Source organism: Cenococcum geophilum, assembly GCF_001692895.1.
Source record: "Cenococcum geophilum 1.58 unplaced genomic scaffold K441scaffold_1, whole genome shotgun sequence".
In the NCBI taxonomy this organism is placed as follows: Eukaryota; Fungi; Ascomycota; class Dothideomycetes; order Gloniales; family Gloniaceae; genus Cenococcum; species Cenococcum geophilum.
In genome coordinates, this window is record NW_027137559.1 from 1,005,387 (window position 1) to 1,024,049 (window position 18,663).

The following is an 18,663-nucleotide window of genomic DNA, read 5'->3' on the forward strand; positions in this document are numbered from 1 at the left end:
CCGTAGATCGTGAAGTTATTCTCTCCGATAGATTTATTCGCGATAATAATCTTATATTCTAGCTAGGAGCTAAAATCTTTATTATTTACGAACGACCTATTAATAAATACGAAGAGCTTAGCGGTAGGAAGATTAATAGGTACATAGAGTAGTCCTCGATTGAGATGGTTTATTTACTAGAAAAGACGCTTATTTAGGGCAAGAACGTCATCCTTAGTTAGTTCCTAGTATTAAGCGGCAACAGAGAGATTAAAGGAAGCCTTAGGTTGATAGATAGAAGCAACATAAGCTTTATAAGCGCGTTGCTTCACATATCCTTGCTTTAGAGAATTAACGTTAATAACGTTGATCTTCTTACCTTAACCCTTCTAGCGTAAAGCAATAGAATCCTCATTTAGGGAGAGGATGCATCCATTAAAGAGCAATAGTGTTATTAAACTAAGTCTTTCCTTTGGCTTCGCTATAAGATTTGCCTTTACTAGCTCGTCTTCTTTAAGGGCTAAGAATTGGTTGTCTCCTAAGATGATTATATTATTGGTTTATATACCGACGATTCCGAATAGGGTTCCCGTAGTTATGATAAGAAAGTAGGGATCAAATATAGAAGTAGTTATTAAAAGCTTCTCCTTATGGTGCTTGCTATAGGTAGCCCACTAATAGGTTTCTGCCTCTGCGATTCCGTATAATAGCTTAAGAATAACCATAATTATATCTTTAGGATATTGGTGGCGAATTTGTTCTAGAAGATATGCTAATATTAAGCGCTAAAGGTGCGTCTCTAATTGGGTGTAGGCTTAAGTGATATCTTATAAATAAACTGCCATTCCGTTCTTTATTAAGGAGGGAGCTAGTGTAATAATAACTCGCTAACTAGCTCGTTGAATTATAGGGGATTATATAAGGATTACCTCCTTACTATTATTGTTGTAACCTTAGATGACAAGCCTTAATTTCTTAAATGGGGCGTTAGTAGCTTTACCCTTAATCTCGTTAACTATTCTTAACTTAAAGATGCGAACTCTATTAAACTTAGTAGGGTCGTACTTCTTGAATTTAAAGACTTCTCTTGAAATAAGACCGTTAATCTCTTGTTTATTAGATGCTTAAAAAGGAGCTCCTGGGGTTATAATACGACCTTCTTTTTAGAGCTGTTTTGCGAGCTCGAAGTTAGCCTTCTCTTTAGCTGTTATAAAGGCCATTAATAACTTGTCTTTACTCTTGATAGCGGTAACAAATTGCTCTTTAAAATTAATAAGGTGTTGGCGATTTCGTAATCCTTTCGGGCGACCTCTACCGTGTTATAGTTGTGGTATATCTACTGCAATTATATTAGAATTATAGTCTCCTTCTGGAGTACGTTAATTGTGGTTCTCCTCTAGGGTATCCTCTAGGGCATCCTCTAGGGAATCCTCTGGGGTATCCTATAAAGGCTCGTAACTATTATTCCTATAGTAGGGCTTAATAACGGTTAAACGGAATTAAGTGGGTTTATAGGGCATTTAAAGAGTGCAAGTTTGACTATTGCTTGCAATAAGTTTATATGGCCCTAACCATCCTCCCTTCTTACGCTATACCCGTACTTCAGATTGGAGAGGCAAATTGAGCGTAGTTAAGGTGTTTAGGCCATTTCTTATTCCTAGTACATCGTTGACCTAGCGCGTGGCGTAGATACGTTGCACCTCTTTTATTGCCTTATAAATAGCCTTAGCTCGTTACATAATGGAGGGAGATAGTAGAGAATTGTTAGTTATTCGAGGGTAAGCGCTAAAGACTAGCAATATGGGTACGAGTCTATCTGGACCAGTGGAATTGTTAACAGCCTTAACAGCTATTTATAAGATAAGCTCTTTGCTAGCGTCCTCTAGTTCTGAAGAAATAATCTTATATGCTCGGCGCAATGGCGTGTGGTATTATTCTACTTTTTTAACGCTATTATGTGCCTTAATAGGGACTTCCTTAACCTTAATTGCTATTGCCTTTGCTTGTTGCTAAAACTCTATAGATAAGAAGTTCCTTCCTGCGTCGTGAATGACTTGGTTAGGGGGTCCTAGGTAGACATTAATCTAGTATAATTAAAGAGTATCCTATACGTTCCTAGCTAATATATCCCTTAGGAAACATGCGGCTTAGAAGGAGGTTAAGAAGTTAATAACTTGGAGTACTGGCTTGCCGCTAAGATATATAATGTTAATAATAATATAGAAGTTAAAGTCGTAGTTATCTTTAAGGGTAAACTTAAATCGGCTAGGGGACTTCTGGTTTATTTGATAGTGATAGTAGTACTTTATAAGATGCTTAATTATCTTAACCTTAACCTTATAACCTACTCGCTAAAGGACCCTAAGTAGTTAGTGGATAGATGGGTGACTAAAATGACGATGTAGTTGGCGTAGCTCTAACTTGGTTAAATAGCTCTAGGCAATACTTCTTTCTGGCTGTTAAAGGAGCAACTAAGGGTAACCCTACTTGCGTACAACGGGCACCTAATTATCTCCCTGGATAAGCATATTCTTAAGGTTGTTAAGCTTAATGCCTAATCTATCTATATCTTAGATGCAGAATAGGAACGGGGTGTTTGCGGGAATAACGTAGAAAGTAATATATCCTAATGGGGTTTAGACCTTAATTATACCGAGAGAGATTGTAGTACCCTTGCTAAAGCGGATTGTATATTGGCCTGCCGTTAATTAGTTAATCTAAACAGATCTATTAAGCTGCTAAAGGGCTCAAACTTAAGGTTCTCCTACTATAGATACTCCTATGGCTCTAGTATCTGGTATAATACTATAGAAGACGTTCGCCGAGTATCTGTCGTTAAAGGAGAACGCGGAACTTTCCTTTGGCTCGTTAAAGATATCTAACTTTATAACGGAATGGAGCGTAGATTAGTTATTAAGGACAGCGATGGTTTATATGCCATTTACCTTACCATACTTAGTAAAGTATTAGTTAGAGGAGTAGTCCTTAATTCCTATATCCATAAGGAGCTATTTGGCCTCGTTAACCTCACCCTTAAGATCTTCTATACCTTTATATTAAACTAGGAAGCTTTAGAAGTAGGCTATAGTAACCTTATAATTTCCGACGTTTCGTGCGCTCTGGCGGAACTTATTATATGCCTCCTTTCGTCTATTAAGGGGGTGCCTGGTTAATTAGCAATTTGGCTTCTTATAAATGTAGTACTTCTTCTAACAATCGCTCCGAAATGAACCTCTATAATTACCTTATAGTTAACGTTGATTGTACCCTCTGCCGTATCCCCTACCGCGGCCACTATATATTCGATCGGTCTAGTTATAATTGTGTTAGTTGGTTGGGTTGATCGAAGTAGGTTAGGGTTAAGTATTAAATTGCTATACTTTTTAAGAGCGCAGAGCTATGCTAATAGAGGATCTTAATTGGGCATATACTCCTTTATAAGTGTTTGCAGAATTAAAGAGAGTAAGGTTGTATTCTTTAATACCTTAACATGCGCTAATAACTTAATCGCGTAGGCTGAAGTCCTTTTAATATAATTTGGATAAACCACGCTAAATTATTTAAAGTTAATTAAAGAGTTTTTAAAGACAATCGAGCCGAGAGATACCTGGGTTTGTAGCAATAATTCTTAGAAAGGTAGTCTCTCTCTACTCCAATATATACTACTGCTTATTCTCTTCTATTTTAAAGTGGCATCTTATCTTATATATTATTTGGTTAAAATTATATCCTTTTTCTGCTAGATAATTATAATAGAAGGTACTAGCGCGGCCCTTAAGCATAACGGAATAGGCGTTATAATATTAGTTAGGTTCTAGTTTAACCTTCTGGTAATAGTCGTAGAAGATGCGCAGCTTTAAATTGAGGATATTATATAGTTCCCCACTAAACCTCTTCTCCTGGTCCGAATAGAGCTTTATAAGCTCTGTAAGCATCTTTAAGGTGCCTTTGAGTGGTATTAGGCTATATTAGAATTGCATTAGAGATTAAGGTGGGGATTGCTTTATAGGCTGTAGTGGAGATATAGAGCCTAATGGAATACGGCGTGGTACCTAGTCTTGCTCTGGTAGAGTTTAAAGGTTATTAAATCGCAAAGTAAGGGGGTCTTGCGCTTGCTCTAGAGCAATGGAATTAGAACGTGTCTCTATTAGTATATTGTTTAAATTCTATCGTAAGTTAAGCTTCCTTATAGTGCGTAGTTGGTGCTTAATTTCTTATGGAGTCTATTTATGCTCTTCTTTTGCGTTAATGATATGCTCCTAAATATTATCTCTAATAGCGCCCCCATCTATAGGGATAAATACTCTGTTCTCCTAAAGGAAGTTACGGAAGTCTTGCACAATAACCTTTATCGCGAGAGCCTATGTTTTCTTTATCCATCTAATAAAGTCCTCCTTTATATAATACTAAAGCACAGTGTTGTTATATTCGCTGTCTTTATAGTGTGCTATATAGTGTAGTAAGAATCCGTTTAGGTCCTATTGTTCGGTATTTATAGGGTTAATATCTTTATGCTATATCTCCGGGTTAATATCCTTCTCGTACTTCTTTAGGTAGGTTAACGCTATAATTAGTGTAGAATTAACGGGGTGTCGTACGTTAAAGGTAGGTAGGGTTTTCGGTTTTATAGAATCTCGTAGGTTTGCTGTTAAAAGGTAGGCAATTTAAGATGTTGTTTAACGCGTTTTAGATGTTGATTTGGGACCCTAGGTTTAGTAATATTTTTGACCTAGAGTACTTAACCAAATCTTCGTAAACATAATTGTTCTATGTAATGGACGCAACTTGGTATCTCCTAGTACTTAGTAACACTTCTATTACTAGTTTTCCGTAAGTCTAAGGTAGTATAGTATCGCCGGGATCTATTCTATATAAGCGTATATGGTACCCCTACACGAGACTGTCTCTTCTGTTGAAAACCTTACTATTCTATAGTTAACTGTGTATTTAACCACTAATTAGTGTTAGTAACCTAGGGGAAATTACTAATACTACTTAAGTAGATACAGTGATGGAAAAGCTTGTTATATTAGATAGGGGAGGGTGAGGAACTTAAGGTTTCTCACCGCGCTAGTGCCACGACGGCACGTGACGGCAAGTTGCCTCACGTGACAGCAATTTGCCGCACGTAACGGCAAATTGCCTCATTCCTGACAACTTTATAGTTTTAATAAAAATAAAGTAGATAGTTTACTTAAATAGGCGGTTTACTTATAAAATATATTACCTAATTATAGCTTTATATTATACTTTATTACTTAAATATACTATAGTAAAATTTCTATAGTTGTTAGTCATACAGGGTGACTTACCAATAACGACTACTTGAGTAGGTTACAGTGATGTTGGTTGATAAAGCTTTTTGATTGGAATGAGGAAGGGCGAGGAGCTTAAGGCTCCTCGCCACGCTAGTGCCGCGGCGACACGTGATGGCAACTTGCCATCACGTGACGGCAGTTTGCCGTACGTGACGGCAAATTGCCTTATTCCCGACAATAGTAATAGCTAAAGTATATATTTTATTATAGAACTTTTAAAGAATTTTTTAAAAAAATTTAAAATCTTTATTTTTAAAGCTTTATAGCTACTTATTAATAGTAAATTATAATAAAATAAATATATTTATATATATTTATATATATTTAAGGCTTTAAATATACTATATTTAAATTTTTATAATAATAGCCCTATAGGTTACTATTTTATATAGGTTAGAATTATGCGATATTTTGCGATTTTGTATGGGAAAAGGGTGTGCGAGAGGTGGCACCGTGCGCGAGATAGTATGGACTCCTACAGCTCTGCTTAGGAAGGAAGAATTATAGATAGGCGTTAGGTAAACCACAGTAATTATATAATATCTAGTAACCAGTTTTAAGCACCTTAACAATTGTAGAGAGCTTGTGATTAGCTTCCTTACGGAGCTACTTCTAGCTTTACTACTTTTCCTCTACTCCCTCTCTATAGTCGTTACCTTCTTTAAGTTCTATAACCTTCTTAATATAGTAAGGGATCCTCTTAATCTACTACTAAATTCGCCACTACTTAAGATCTTACTAGGCTCTAAGCTAAGCCTTCTCTGCAGCCGCACGAGAGGTAAATAGGCCTCTTTTTATAGTAATCCGTTTTAGGTAGCTCCAGTAGGGCTTAATTATATTTAGATTAGGCGAATTACCTAGCTAAAGAAGATGTTAAATCTCGCAGACATTAAAGTAGGTTTAGTAAATCTTTATAATATAAGAAGTAGTCTTATCTTCCTACACGATCGTATTAGGATTTAAGCACGTAAGGCTTTAGGCAAAAGGAAGAAGTTTTAGTAGTAGGATATTTGTTAAATATCGCTACTAGTTAATTCTACCTCCACCTAATCGGGTAAAAGTTCCTTGTGCTGTCGTAAACTTCTATTTAGTAGGTGCCTTGCCTATATGCTTCCTGTAACGTAGTTTATATAGATCTCTTTTATAGGCTTATTTCTTCTCCTAGGCCTTATACGCCTCTGGCTCTAGAGCTTTATTCCAGATCTTAATAGTAGATTTTAACTTATTAAATTCCTTCTTTATTTAGGGCTTCTAAATATAATAAGGGCCTTTAAAGTCGTATATAAAGCAACCCTAAAATATAAACTTGGAGTACCCCTTCTACCGCTTTTGTACGCAGCTGCGTACGTAGGCCTCGTAGGATCGTCGCTATACTCGGTAGCCCCCTTAACGGTAGCCTAAAACGATACTTGTCTTATCTAACTAAATTACAGCCTTCTAATCTTCTAAGGTCTAGTGGCGGTAGACTATAAATCTATACCATTCGTTCTTTATAGCTGCGGTTAATCTAGGCTTCCTCGTTGGTTTTATTTTACGGAAGCCGTGCTTTTTAAGTATAATTTAAACAGATACTGCAGAGATTCCTATTTCTTAAGCGATTTTTTTACTGCTTTTTTTACGCCCGTAATAATCGTATATAATGGCGTTGATAACTCTCTGCTTAATATTAGGGGTAATCTTTTTAGTACGCCCTACGCGGGGCTTATCCCTAAGGTGGTTATTAAGGAGGACCAAATCTGTACGCCAGCCATTCTCTACTACCTTTTTTAATAGGTTACTAATGTGCTTACCGCTAATCCCGGTAGCTTAAGTAATTAGTTTTAGGGGTATACCTAAAGCCTTTATTACTACGGCCTGCGCCCTCGTTGCAAGGCTATAGTAAGGCATTTTGGGCTTAAAGGATGGTAGGGGAAGATAGTAGAGGGTATATAGAGGACATTGCAAGCGATTGAGTGAGTAGATTCTATTAAAAAGTCGGTATAGAGTTGCTTTTTACAAGCTCGAAGTCAAAAATTTGGTGTGGTCTTGGCACCAAACCACGCTTTTCCCAAATAGGAAGGGGAAATCTCTTTTTGCTCCGTCCTCCGTATGCGTTTACGGTTTGGTAGTATTGACTGCCCGGCTGATCCTCGGTCAGCCGAAAAATCACGTGTTTAGCTAGTCACCTGGGTTAGATTTGAGGATCTCCTCAGCGCTACTAGCGCTAAGCTGAGGAGATTTGCGTATCCAGGGCCACCTGCTAATCAAGCCGCTGATTGACGCCGACCGTAGGGTAATTAGGGCCATTAAGGCCCCAAGTATATATAAAAAAGTCCTCCCTACCTATCCTTAATCGCGGCAGTATGTCTGCTATTATACCTACTATATAAGATGGCGCTGACTAACCGCGTAGAGATTAATATCGCCAATAATGCCGAATTACGCGCTAACGCGCAGCATATCCTTGCCCTTATGTATGCCGCAAGGCCTAAGAACACGTCTTTAATATATAATCTAAAGTAGAAGGAGTTTAAGGTAATACCCCCCCCTTCCTAAAAGTATCGCGGCCTATAGCTGACGCGTTGTCCGGCTCTAGGCCTTCTGTAAACGGAAGCAGTACTATAACAGCAATACCGTTATAGAGGATAAGCTACTTCTCTTCCTTATTAAGGAGGTTGCAAGCCGGCCCTTAAAAGGGAAGAGCTGTAAAGCCAATATTAACATACCCTAAGAGGAAACGCGGCTCTCGTAGCGGTTAGTTTATAGCTATATTACCACTCTAACGGACCTCTATTAAATATAGAAAGCTATAGGAATAAATAGCTACCTGTCTCTGCGGGAGGATAGCGTTAGGGAGTACCTAAAGACGCTATAGCGGAGGGACGCGTAGTATAAGAAAGAGTAGTTCGCTAATAAGGGTAGAGATACCCTCCTTAACGGCTATACCGAGGACGAGTTCTAGAGTGTCTGCTGTAAGCTCTAGGCTAGGGGCGCCGCTTTATCCCTAGAGTGCTACTTCCGCACGCTTATTAATATCCTACTAGGCCACTATATGCTTACCTATGGCGGCAATAAACGCTCCGCCAAGATCTTAGATCTATTTACCTTTAAGTTTAAGGGTAAAGGCCCTACGCGCTATATGCCCTTAATATTCACTACACGCGTAGGTAAGTAGAACTAGTATAGCCGCCTTAAGACTATTAGGGCCCTACGGAACAGAAAGCCGCTTATTTATATACTTAGTGGGCTAGCTTTCTATCTCCTATACTACTAGGATCTTAGTATAGAGCCGTTTCTAGACTTTAGTAGGCGCTTAGTATAGTATAATATACGCCTAATTAAGGGCGGTAAAGACCGCGAGGCGGCCCTCTTATATAACTTGTAGCAAGATTAGGTTATAAAGGCCTTTTAGTATATTAGCGTCTTCTTAGAGAAGAAGACGTATATTAGGCGGAGCGCTGGCGCTAAGACGGCGGAGCTAAAGGGGGTTAGTAAGGACCAGATTCGGCGCGCTAGGAGGTAGAACTAAGAGTAGATAGTAGGCTATTACTTAAACTCTCTTCCGTAAGAGTTTATAAGGTTAATAGTAGGGCACCCCTTATAGATAGGCTGCTTTAAAATCCACTGTGCGGGTATTACGCCGCTTAACGTACTGCTATTAATAATATGGCCCAAACTAGATAAATAAAAGGGCTGTTTTAGCCCGCAGCTATACTAGATTAATGACCTTACCGCTATAGGGGTTACGAACCTTCTTTTTTACCTCCGCGAGGTTATTCTATAGGACTTAGTAGCCCTCTATAAGATATTCCTAAGCCATCTAGTATAAAGCTACCCTATCTTCCAGCATAAGGCGTATAAGGCCTTTGCGCAGGATTTAGAGCCCTACCTATAGAAAGAGGGGAGCCTAAATTAGCTGTCGATTCTCTACTAGGCTATACTACTCCTTACTAACTAACTAAAGGCTCTACGCGTTAAATATAAGCAGACAGCTAGCGAGGTTAAGGGCTTATTAGACCATCTAGATAAGTCCTAGTAGGCCTAGTCTTCGCAGCTTTAATTACTAACGTCTAGAGGCCTTATATTTCAACTAGAAGCCCCTTTAGCTATAGCTGCGGTAGCAGCTGCGGTATAGCCTTAGAGCTAGTCTACTAACCCCCCGCGTCCGCCTATAGAAGCGGCCCCTTTAGCTCTATCTATTATAGGATCTAGCAGATATACGTCCGCCCAGGTAAGCGCTATAGGCTCTCCTTCCCGTATAGCTTCGCCACCGCCGCTGCCGTAACAGCCACAGCTGTAGCCGTAGCTAGAGCCCGGGTCTAGGTCTCTACCTATATACTATATAAGCCGCGCAGTGAACTCCGTATAGGCCCTTTGGCGTAAGTGGACCAAAGGGCTAAGAGGCAATCCTTTTATAATAGCGCTAGATTCTAAATAGGGCAGTAGATAGCGGGCCGGCTGGTAAAAGGAGGTTTAATGGTACTCCCTACGGCTTAAGGTTATTAAGGAGATTAAGTAGGTTGCGTAGGTCTAGAAGGTTAGCAAGGAAGCGGCTATATAGTAGGTTAATCTACGGTAGAAGCAGATACAGTGCTTACTAGATTAGCTTTATAAATGGCTTTAAGCGGGTAGAAAGGCTTTAAAATAGTTATATATATAACTTCTAATAAGATACTAAGAGGTCCTCTATTAAAACCTTCGTCTATAGCCCCCTAGGGGCTTATTTTAGTGCCGTATAAGTTTAATGGGGTACTTTAGGGTAGTGGCGCGCAACTTAAAACGCGAATATCTTCATCAACCCACGGCCGATTCTTACCATTCTAGTGCAAGTAGAAAGCGCTCAGCAGGCTCTACGCATAGCGCTCGACGGGTGTTGAGAGTATGGCGTTGCTGGCGATCAAAAATCGACTGTGGATATACTATTGATCTTCACGGTTCGGTGATCAACTACGTTAAAAGGTATTTCAGGTATATGCTTTTACTCGGAACAACATCGGCCCGGCTAAAATCTTCTCGCCCTTACCTTTACCACCACCTCTTTAATAATACTATAGCTTCGCCCAAACTAAATAATACTGCCTCTATTATTTCTGACCTATCGTCTACCCGCGGCAGCATTTTAGTGCCTACTAGTCTTTATCTAACCGACGAAAACGCGTCCTTAAGGTCATGCCGAAGATCGAACCTAAACGGTAGTTCAGCAAAGCAGGGCTTACTATTTCGGCACTATAAACGCAGCTCTCACCTGATACAATCGCGGCCATATTGGTAGTGGGTTTATAAGAGCATAAGAAGGTTATTAACCTTCAGCGACCAGAAAAGGATAAGGAACGGCAGGAACAGTACGAACAGCAGAAGCAGTAGGAGCAGCAGGAGGATTGAATAGGAACCTTAACCCCTCGCCAAGGAGTTCGTATAGCTGGCCGGGCGATATCAGGGTAGGAAGGGCGTGTATAGAGCAGCAGTAAGTTTTCTTAATTAAAATGCCTTACCAAGACCCAAAATATTAACCATTGATACTTAGTGTACACCAACTCAATCAATTGTTAATCAATCAACTCAATCAGGCCTGCGATTATATAATCATCAACTCAACTCAACTCAACTGAGGCTCCAGTTGAGTTGAGTTAGTTGACTTTCCACCCTATACCTGACCCTTGGAAAACTTATAGGCGTTACCTTTTCCACAATATCCTCGAATCAGACAGTAATATGGCATTAAGAAGGTTGAAACATCTTCCCGGTCACTGTAAGGAAACCTTTTCAGCTGTAAGTGGTATATTTGTATATAGCATAGGTTTCTTTAGCTAATTATGTTCCATTGATGATAAAGGAAGAGCCTATTAAAAGAAAGGAAAAAGATTATTATTATCCTAAATATAATAGACTTTTTGAAGAATATGAAGATGATGAAGAAGAAGATCCTAAAAGATATAGACTTGAAAGAGAAGACGAAGAAGAAAAAGAGAGCTATGAAAGAGAAAGAAGAAGACTTGACAAACTTTCAAAGGATGACTGGGCCTACGATGCGGACAATGTTTTCGCCCGTCGAATTTTCGAACAACTTAAAGGGTTAGCGATATTACCTCAAGCTCCGGCCTTTCCTCAACTATGTCCGCGTTGTCGCAACATTGACAAATCGAGTCACTACTTTGAGTTCCAAAGAACAATATTTCATTGTGAGCTCTGCAATATATTCCTTCAGTTTCTCAAGTCATCTAGCGGAAGCGGTGGGAATCTCATCAGGGTTTACAACGATGGAGCAAACTTTAAAATCGTTGGTAATAATCGGTCTATTCTTAGGATTTGTGCATACCCAGGTAAGTGGATATTCTGTCCCATTTCCCAAATTTTTTTTAAAAAAGAGTTGATGTAGAGAAACTTATCGTCCACTTTACGGATAGGGACTGGAGACCCATTTAGTGGTATTCAAATTGGATTTCCCATATTACCAGCCGCAGGGAGCCCGATCCATTTCAAGTTACTCCAAGAGTGGCTTCGAGTCTGTAACGAAGAGCATCGGTGTCTCCGGAGTTCCCGTGGTCGACCTAAATACGATTGTCCACTGCCAACAAGAGTCCTCGATGTGGGATATAACAAGAACCCAAATTTGCTACGTCTTTACTGCACACGCCAGATGGAACGAGGAAGATACATTGCTCTGTCTCATTGTTGGGGTAAACTTGGGCCGAGTGAGAAAGGGAAATTTTGCACTTATATCTGCAATATTAATAAGAGACGTGAGAGCATTGACTGGGGTAACCTGCCAAAGACATTTCAAGATGCTGTGACCGTCACACGAGAGCTGGGTGTACGATTCCTCTGGATTGACTCGGTTTGTATAATTCAGCCTCATAATGGATGCTCTAACAAATGCGGCAAACTGAAGGACTGGGATAGAGAGTCAAAAAGAATGGAAAGCTACTACAGTTCGGCCTACTGTACGATTGCCGCTACTTCCGCTAGGGATTCCACCGAAGGATTTCTTGGTCCACGGCCAGCTAGACGATGTGTCTGGTTCCCAGGCACCTTAAATAATCCACTCTATGTTTGCGAAACTATCGACGATTTTCGCAGCGACGTAGAGGAAGGAGCACTAAGCCAGCGAGGATGGACGTTGCAAGAAAGAGCCCTCTCGCGTCGAACAATCCATTTCACTGCAAACCAGACATACTGGGAATGTGGAGATGGGATTAAATGCGAAACACTGACCACAATAAGCAAGTAAGTCCATCCAGTGACTCCAAGTCTCGATCCACAAAAAGGGCCCAACATCTCTGACTTCTTACACAGTCCGAAAGCAAGTTTTATGGCCGACTCTCGATTTCCGAAATCTGCCCTAGACTATTCCCCGGGCAGTAGGTTCCTCCTATTTCAGTATATTTTTGAAATGTATTCAAAGCGAGCCTTTACAGAAGAGGCTGACAGATCCATTGCAATCTCCGGACTGGAGGAACGACTTGCAAGGACTTTCAACAGTGATGGAAAGTACGGCGCTTTTGGATGCTACCTGCATAGAAGCCTGCTTTGGCAACGGTCCGGTGACGCGAGGATGAAACGGATAAATTACCCAACAAATCGAAAGGTGCCATCGTGGTCTTGGATGGCATCCAAGGGAGATATCAGCTATATGGATATTTCGTTGGGTAGTGTGGAGTGGAGCCATGCTGTCCGCTATCATTCCACCAGCAAGCTGCACAACGGGCTTGACTATCTTCGTCGACGCGGCATTGCGTTTAGCGTTGAACTGAAAGCTCTGGCAAGAGAGTTCTTACTAAAAGAGGACGAAAGACGACTGCTGATATTCGACGACGACAACGGATTGGATATTCAAAGACTGAGGTGTGTCGTCATCGGAAGGAAACAATTGAGGTATAGCGGTGAGCAAGAGCATTATGTATTGGTTATTAAGCCAGTTAGCGGAGAAAAACACACCTATGAAAGAGTCGGCGTTGGGTCTATCCGGATGAGACACATATTGTTTGAGGGATCGGGGGTTGAGGTTCTGATCGTTTAATTGTTATGGGGTTGTGAGAACTAAGAGTCTATAAGGTCGAATGATGGAATAAATGCTGATCTACCGGTAATGTTGCTATCTTTTGTGCCGTTCCCATAGAGCAAGCCAGTTATAGCAATAATCAAATAATCATAATCACTGACCTGATTCTGATTATTATATAATCACCGACTCTGATTCTAGTTAATTATATTGATTATACAATTATATCTTAATTACCTAATATAGAAGTTAGTGCCATTTTTGGTGTAGTAAAGAGCCTTCAAAGTTTTACTAAAATATTTAACACCGCGTGCCTGCTTAATTCCCGTACTAGGAAGTCGGCGATAGCTTTCTAGAGTTCATTTATACTCCGAATGCTTATCTACTGCCTTATCTGCTAGGTTTTAGGGGGGTGGTATAGTAATAGAGGTTAGTGTTAGTAAGAGGCCAGTCTAACTAGAACGTATAATTATCTAATTAATAGTATTAAATGAGAGTCATAGGTGAGTCGAAGGTAAATCGAAGGTAGAACAAGCTTCACGTTTTAAAGGATAAATATTTTCTAACCTCTTCTATTTAGAGACTAATCGCTAGTTCTTCTTTAGAGGAGAACTAGCTTCTTTTATAACCCTTTTAAGACATTAGTAAAACCTCTTACTCCATATTTATCTAATTATATTATCTCTAAAATATTAATAAAATCTTTATCTATTTAGCTATATTTTAACTAATATACTATTAAGGAGATTTTATTATAATTACCTCCCCTTTAATGGTCTTAGTCCTTTAAGACTTTACCTCTAATAAACTTTTATATAGTTTTAACTAAAACTACTAGGGAAATCCCTTATTTTAGAGGAAAGTTATTAATAAAAAGATACTCTAGTGCACCATCTGTATTACGTCTAAGGGTGTTCCGTAACGTTTTATTGTTCTTACTAAAATATTATAAACTCGCGCCGAAGTAAGCCTGCATATCCCCTACCACTATTAAAAATAATATTTTATAAACGGAGGCCTATTTAATATCTCTATTTTAGGGCTATAAAGTAAGCCCTTATTAATATAAACTAGACTAGTATTAGTGGAATTATATATAGCACTTTAAAACGGCTATAAAACTAGAATTAAGGCTCTGCGCTAACTAACCTAACCCCCTATAACTCTACTAAAATGGCCCAAAACTATATAAATAAGGGCTTATTTTATAGCCCTAGAATAAAGCTATTAAATAGGCTTCTATTTATAAAATATAGAGTTATATTAGTGGGGCTATATAGGGTGTATTATTTTAATAGTGGTAGGAAATGCGTAGGCTTACTCTAGCGCGAGTTTACGATATTTCGGCAAGAACAATACTAGCAGCATTATAAAAAGTATAAATGTTCCCTATACTTGCGGCTAAATTGCTTAACTATAACGGCTTAAAATAGATAGATTCTTTAATTAACGTCTAATACGGATCCTTATGGCCTATGCAGACTACTCCATTATAGGGGAAAACTTGTATATTTATAGGAAGAAAACCCTATAAGCTACCTCAGTAGGATAAAAAACCCCGATTTGCCATATCCGTCCGTAGCAGCGGCCTTACGTGTTAGCGACTCAGTCAATCGAGGCACGAGTACGGTAAGAGGGACGCGCAAGCCTATACGATTGGTAGTCTTTAAACGAGGATCTAAAGCTAGAGAAAGGAAAGGAGACGGAGGGCGGCTTATCTCATAAATCAGACGCTCCGCAAAAGATTTGTTCCGTGACAAGGGATAGCGCATAGACCCTCCTGCTAACTTCTGGACCAATTAGAACAGCGCACTAATTCTAGCCCCCTACGCACCCCTGCCACCTAATAAAATCCTCTACAGAGCGTCTAAGAGCTTATAGGCGTCGCTTTAGTAAGATTTAAATGTTTTAAAAATTAAATCTTGCGTATTTCTATAAGCGACGTTCTTACTATAAGAGTTATTATATATTTTATTAATGCAATAGATTCTTTAGGTAATTATATCTATATATTTATAAATTATAACCCCCTATTAAGAATACTAGGGGGTAAGATATATTGTCGCAGAATATAAGTTAGACTTCAAATTTAATTATTTTTATAGATTTTAACTAAAACTAACTAACTATATCTAACTTCTTATAAAATAGAGCTACGATATTGCTATAATATAGAGACGATAGAGAAGATAAAGAGCTTTTACCTTATAGTATTTTAGAGATAATTAGACCTAGAGAAGTATATAAGTTTTAGTAGTAAGGCAAATTATAATAAAACTAGACTAAAACTAACTAACTACCTCTATCTAACTTCTTGTAGATATTAGCGACTTAGTTAATTAAGGTATGGGTATAGTAAAAGGGACGCGTAAGCCTATATAATTAGATTATTTATAAACGAGAATCTAAAGCTAAAGAAGAGGAAAGGAAAAGATAAGTAGTAACGCGAGGAGTTATATATAATCCCTAGTTACGTAAGAGTTATATAAGCTTTATGTCTACTATAGCGTCTACTATAACTACCGCTTTCTGCTAGTGCCGTAATATTATCCCCCCCTCTAAAAAAGTGTTAGGCTATAAAGACGTACTAGCCGTAACCGGCTTAGCGCAGGCGAGGCGCAGGCGAGGCGCCTATAAAACGTAGTCGCCCCGCATTAGAGAACAATAGTATTTAGTTTTATAGTTCTACTTTATTAAGAACCAGATACCTATTGCATTCCGCTACTGTTGTTATGTTACTATATACCCTAAGGACCTTGGCGTCCTTATAGTTCTAAATTCTTATCCCTTTTTAGAGGTAGTGGCCCGACAACACAGCGATCTACTAAGGCTACAACTATATAGCAGCAACCCTCTGTTAAGAAGACTACCTATATTTATTAACTATATCGCAGCCTATTGACCTAATGGCGAGACGCGGGCGTACTAGCGCAGTGCGTACTACTAAGACTAGAGATTGGCACTAGGATAATATAGGCGAACCTATGTCGTCCCAGATAGAACCGGAAGCTATAGGTAAAAGGAATATATAGGAAAAAATATAACGGCTAGAGAACGAGAAGCTACAACTCCTAGAGTAAAGAAAACTATACTTACTTAGAGAAGAGGTGGAAGTGCTAAAACGGCGTTAACGCGGTAAGGTAACGTTAACTCCCGTTCCTAACCTATCTCTATAACCTTAAATAATCCCATTAAAGTACTTAGGGGGTAGCCTAATATATTTAAGCCTTAAGCGGAGGGCTACTAATATATTAGGCGCTCTGTTAAAACGGGCCGTTAAGATAGAGAAGATTGCTCTATATTATAGTAAGTCTATATAAGAGTACTAAGACTTCTATAATAGCTTAAAGCTAGCGTTTCGCCTAGAGCGTAATGGCTTTATAGATAAGAATACTAAAGTCGCGTTTACTATATAATATATAAAGGGGATTAACTAAACCCTTTAGCTATAGTATAAAGATAACTATTTAGATATATAGTTTACCTAGGAGGAGCTTATAGAATTCCTACTTAACTAGATTAAAAGTCCTATTAATTAAGAACTCTATATAGCCCTAACCTATTTAAGGGTAATATAGCGAACCGATTAACTAGTAAATAAGTTTACTGCTTACCTAACCTCCTTAGAAGCGTAAATAAACCCTTTTTATAATGTAAAGTATTTAATAATATATCTATTCGCGAAGCTGCGGCCAAAGCTATAGGTTGCTATTACCAACTATTAAAAATTCCCTTAAACTTAAGACTAGCTAGTTTTCCTAGCTACCCTATTAGAGGAAAACTAGAAGAGCGTAAGCGCCCTATAGAGTAAAAGCAATAGGCGCGCCGCGAATTTAAATATAAAGACCACCTAGTTGGGTAACTTAGGGAAAACGGACTTTAAAACTACCGCTGGCGACTTAACGGCGGGGTGAAGTAATACCGCTAGGGGTTCGACTTAGCCTAAAGGAAACTACAAAAATTGTAGCAAGCCAGAATATTGGTGGCGACAATGCCCGGAGCAGTAATAGTAACAGTAGCCGCTACTAAGCAGCGTAAACGCCATCTCTACGCTGGGAAAAGGTAGGCGCCCTTAGAGCCCCTTATACCCGTAGGGCGTAAGCTACTACTAGATTGTAAGGAAGCTATTACTATCTTAGGAGAAGTCCTATCCTAGCAGACTTAGAAGGAGACCTTAGTAATGCTTAATCTTAGCGCCAAAGTAAATATAATTAATTAGCAATTTATAATAGAGTATAACTTTAAAATACTAAACGCAGAATTGCCTACCTACTTCTAGTTAAATAAAACTTAGGTATATTGCTATAAAGCCTATAAGGTACTATTATAAATAAAGGACAGCTAGGGTAGGATTAGGGAAGTAACCCTTATCTACTATAGAATGGCTAATATATCCCCTACTATTACCCTAGGTATGCCGGGGTTAAAGAAGGCCTAACTTCTTATTAACTGCGAGGTGAAGGCGTAGTAATAGAAGCTAGATGGCTTGTCCCTATTGCTATAAACCCTTAAGGATTTTGTGGAGTCTCTCTAAAGGGAATCTAGGGTCTTTGCCCTAGTGATTACTAGATTAATGCCTAGTAAATAAGATAACGGCAGCTTACTAGTTCTTTCCCCACAGTTAAAAGAAGCTAGTAATGTCTTTTTATATAAGAAAGCAGGAAAGCTACCCTAATACTACTAGGGCGACTATGCTATTGACCTAGAAGAGGAATAGAAGGTCCCGTATAAACCGCTTTATAACCTCTTAGTTAAGGAGCTACAGGTACTAAGGGAGTACTTAAATAACGCTTTAGCTAAAGGCTGGATCTAACTAAGTACTAGTCCCGTAAGGGCACTTATCCTATTTATACCTAAAAAAGATAGGAAGCTGTAGCTTTATATAGACTATAGAGGCCTTAATAAGGTAACGATTAAGAATTGTCTTATATTACTATTAATTAGTAAGACCTTAGACCGCTTAGTAGGTTCTAAAATCTTTACTAAGTTAGACCTAATAAATGCGTATTACCGCCTTTATATCCGTTAGGGCAATAAGTAAAAAATAGCGTTCCGTACGCGTTATAGCCACTTTAAGTATTTAGTTTTACCTTTTAGGTTAACTAACAGACCAGCGACCTTCTAGGGCTATATTAATTAAGCCTTATTAGGACTAGTAGACGTCTTCTATATAGTCTACTTTAATAATATTCTAATTTTCTTAGAAAATCTAGAGGAATACTAGCGCTACGTACTAGAAGTGCTACGTAGGTTGTGGTAATATTAACTATATATAAACCTTAAGAAGTATAGGTTTAGCGTATAAGAGGTTAAGTTTCTAGGATATATTATTAGTCCTAAAGGCGTAGCAATGGATCCTAGCTAGGTAGAAGCTATTACTAAATAGGA

The 18,663-nt window shown here is 38.8% G+C and overlaps 3 protein-coding genes across 3 annotated transcripts; 1 reads left to right on the forward strand and 2 right to left on the reverse strand.

Moving 5' to 3' along the window:
- Positions 1-932: 932 nt before the first annotated feature.
- K441DRAFT_532084 (uncharacterized protein) lies at positions 933-1,103 on the reverse strand (the record flags this gene model as incomplete). The annotated part of the gene is made up of 1 exon (XM_067642225.1): positions 933-1,103. A coding segment is annotated over one exon (171 nt), but the record flags the coding sequence as incomplete, so codon positions are not given.
- Positions 1,104-6,887: 5,784 nt separating this feature from the next.
- On the reverse strand, positions 6,888-7,100 carry K441DRAFT_533160 (uncharacterized protein; the record flags this gene model as incomplete). Its single annotated transcript, XM_067642264.1, has 1 exon — positions 6,888-7,100. A coding segment is annotated over one exon (213 nt), but the record flags the coding sequence as incomplete, so codon positions are not given.
- A 4,343-nt stretch (positions 7,101-11,443) lies between these two features.
- Positions 11,444-13,528, forward strand: K441DRAFT_1588 (HET-domain-containing protein). The gene is made up of 3 exons (XM_067640244.1): positions 11,444-11,596; positions 11,653-12,500; positions 12,570-13,528. Exons 1-3 carry the CDS (start codon positions 11,534-11,536, stop codon positions 13,291-13,293), a joined length of 1,635 nt encoding a protein of 544 aa, XP_067510225.1. The 5' UTR covers positions 11,444-11,533; the 3' UTR covers positions 13,294-13,528.
- The last annotated feature ends 5,135 nt before the right edge of the window (positions 13,529-18,663 follow it).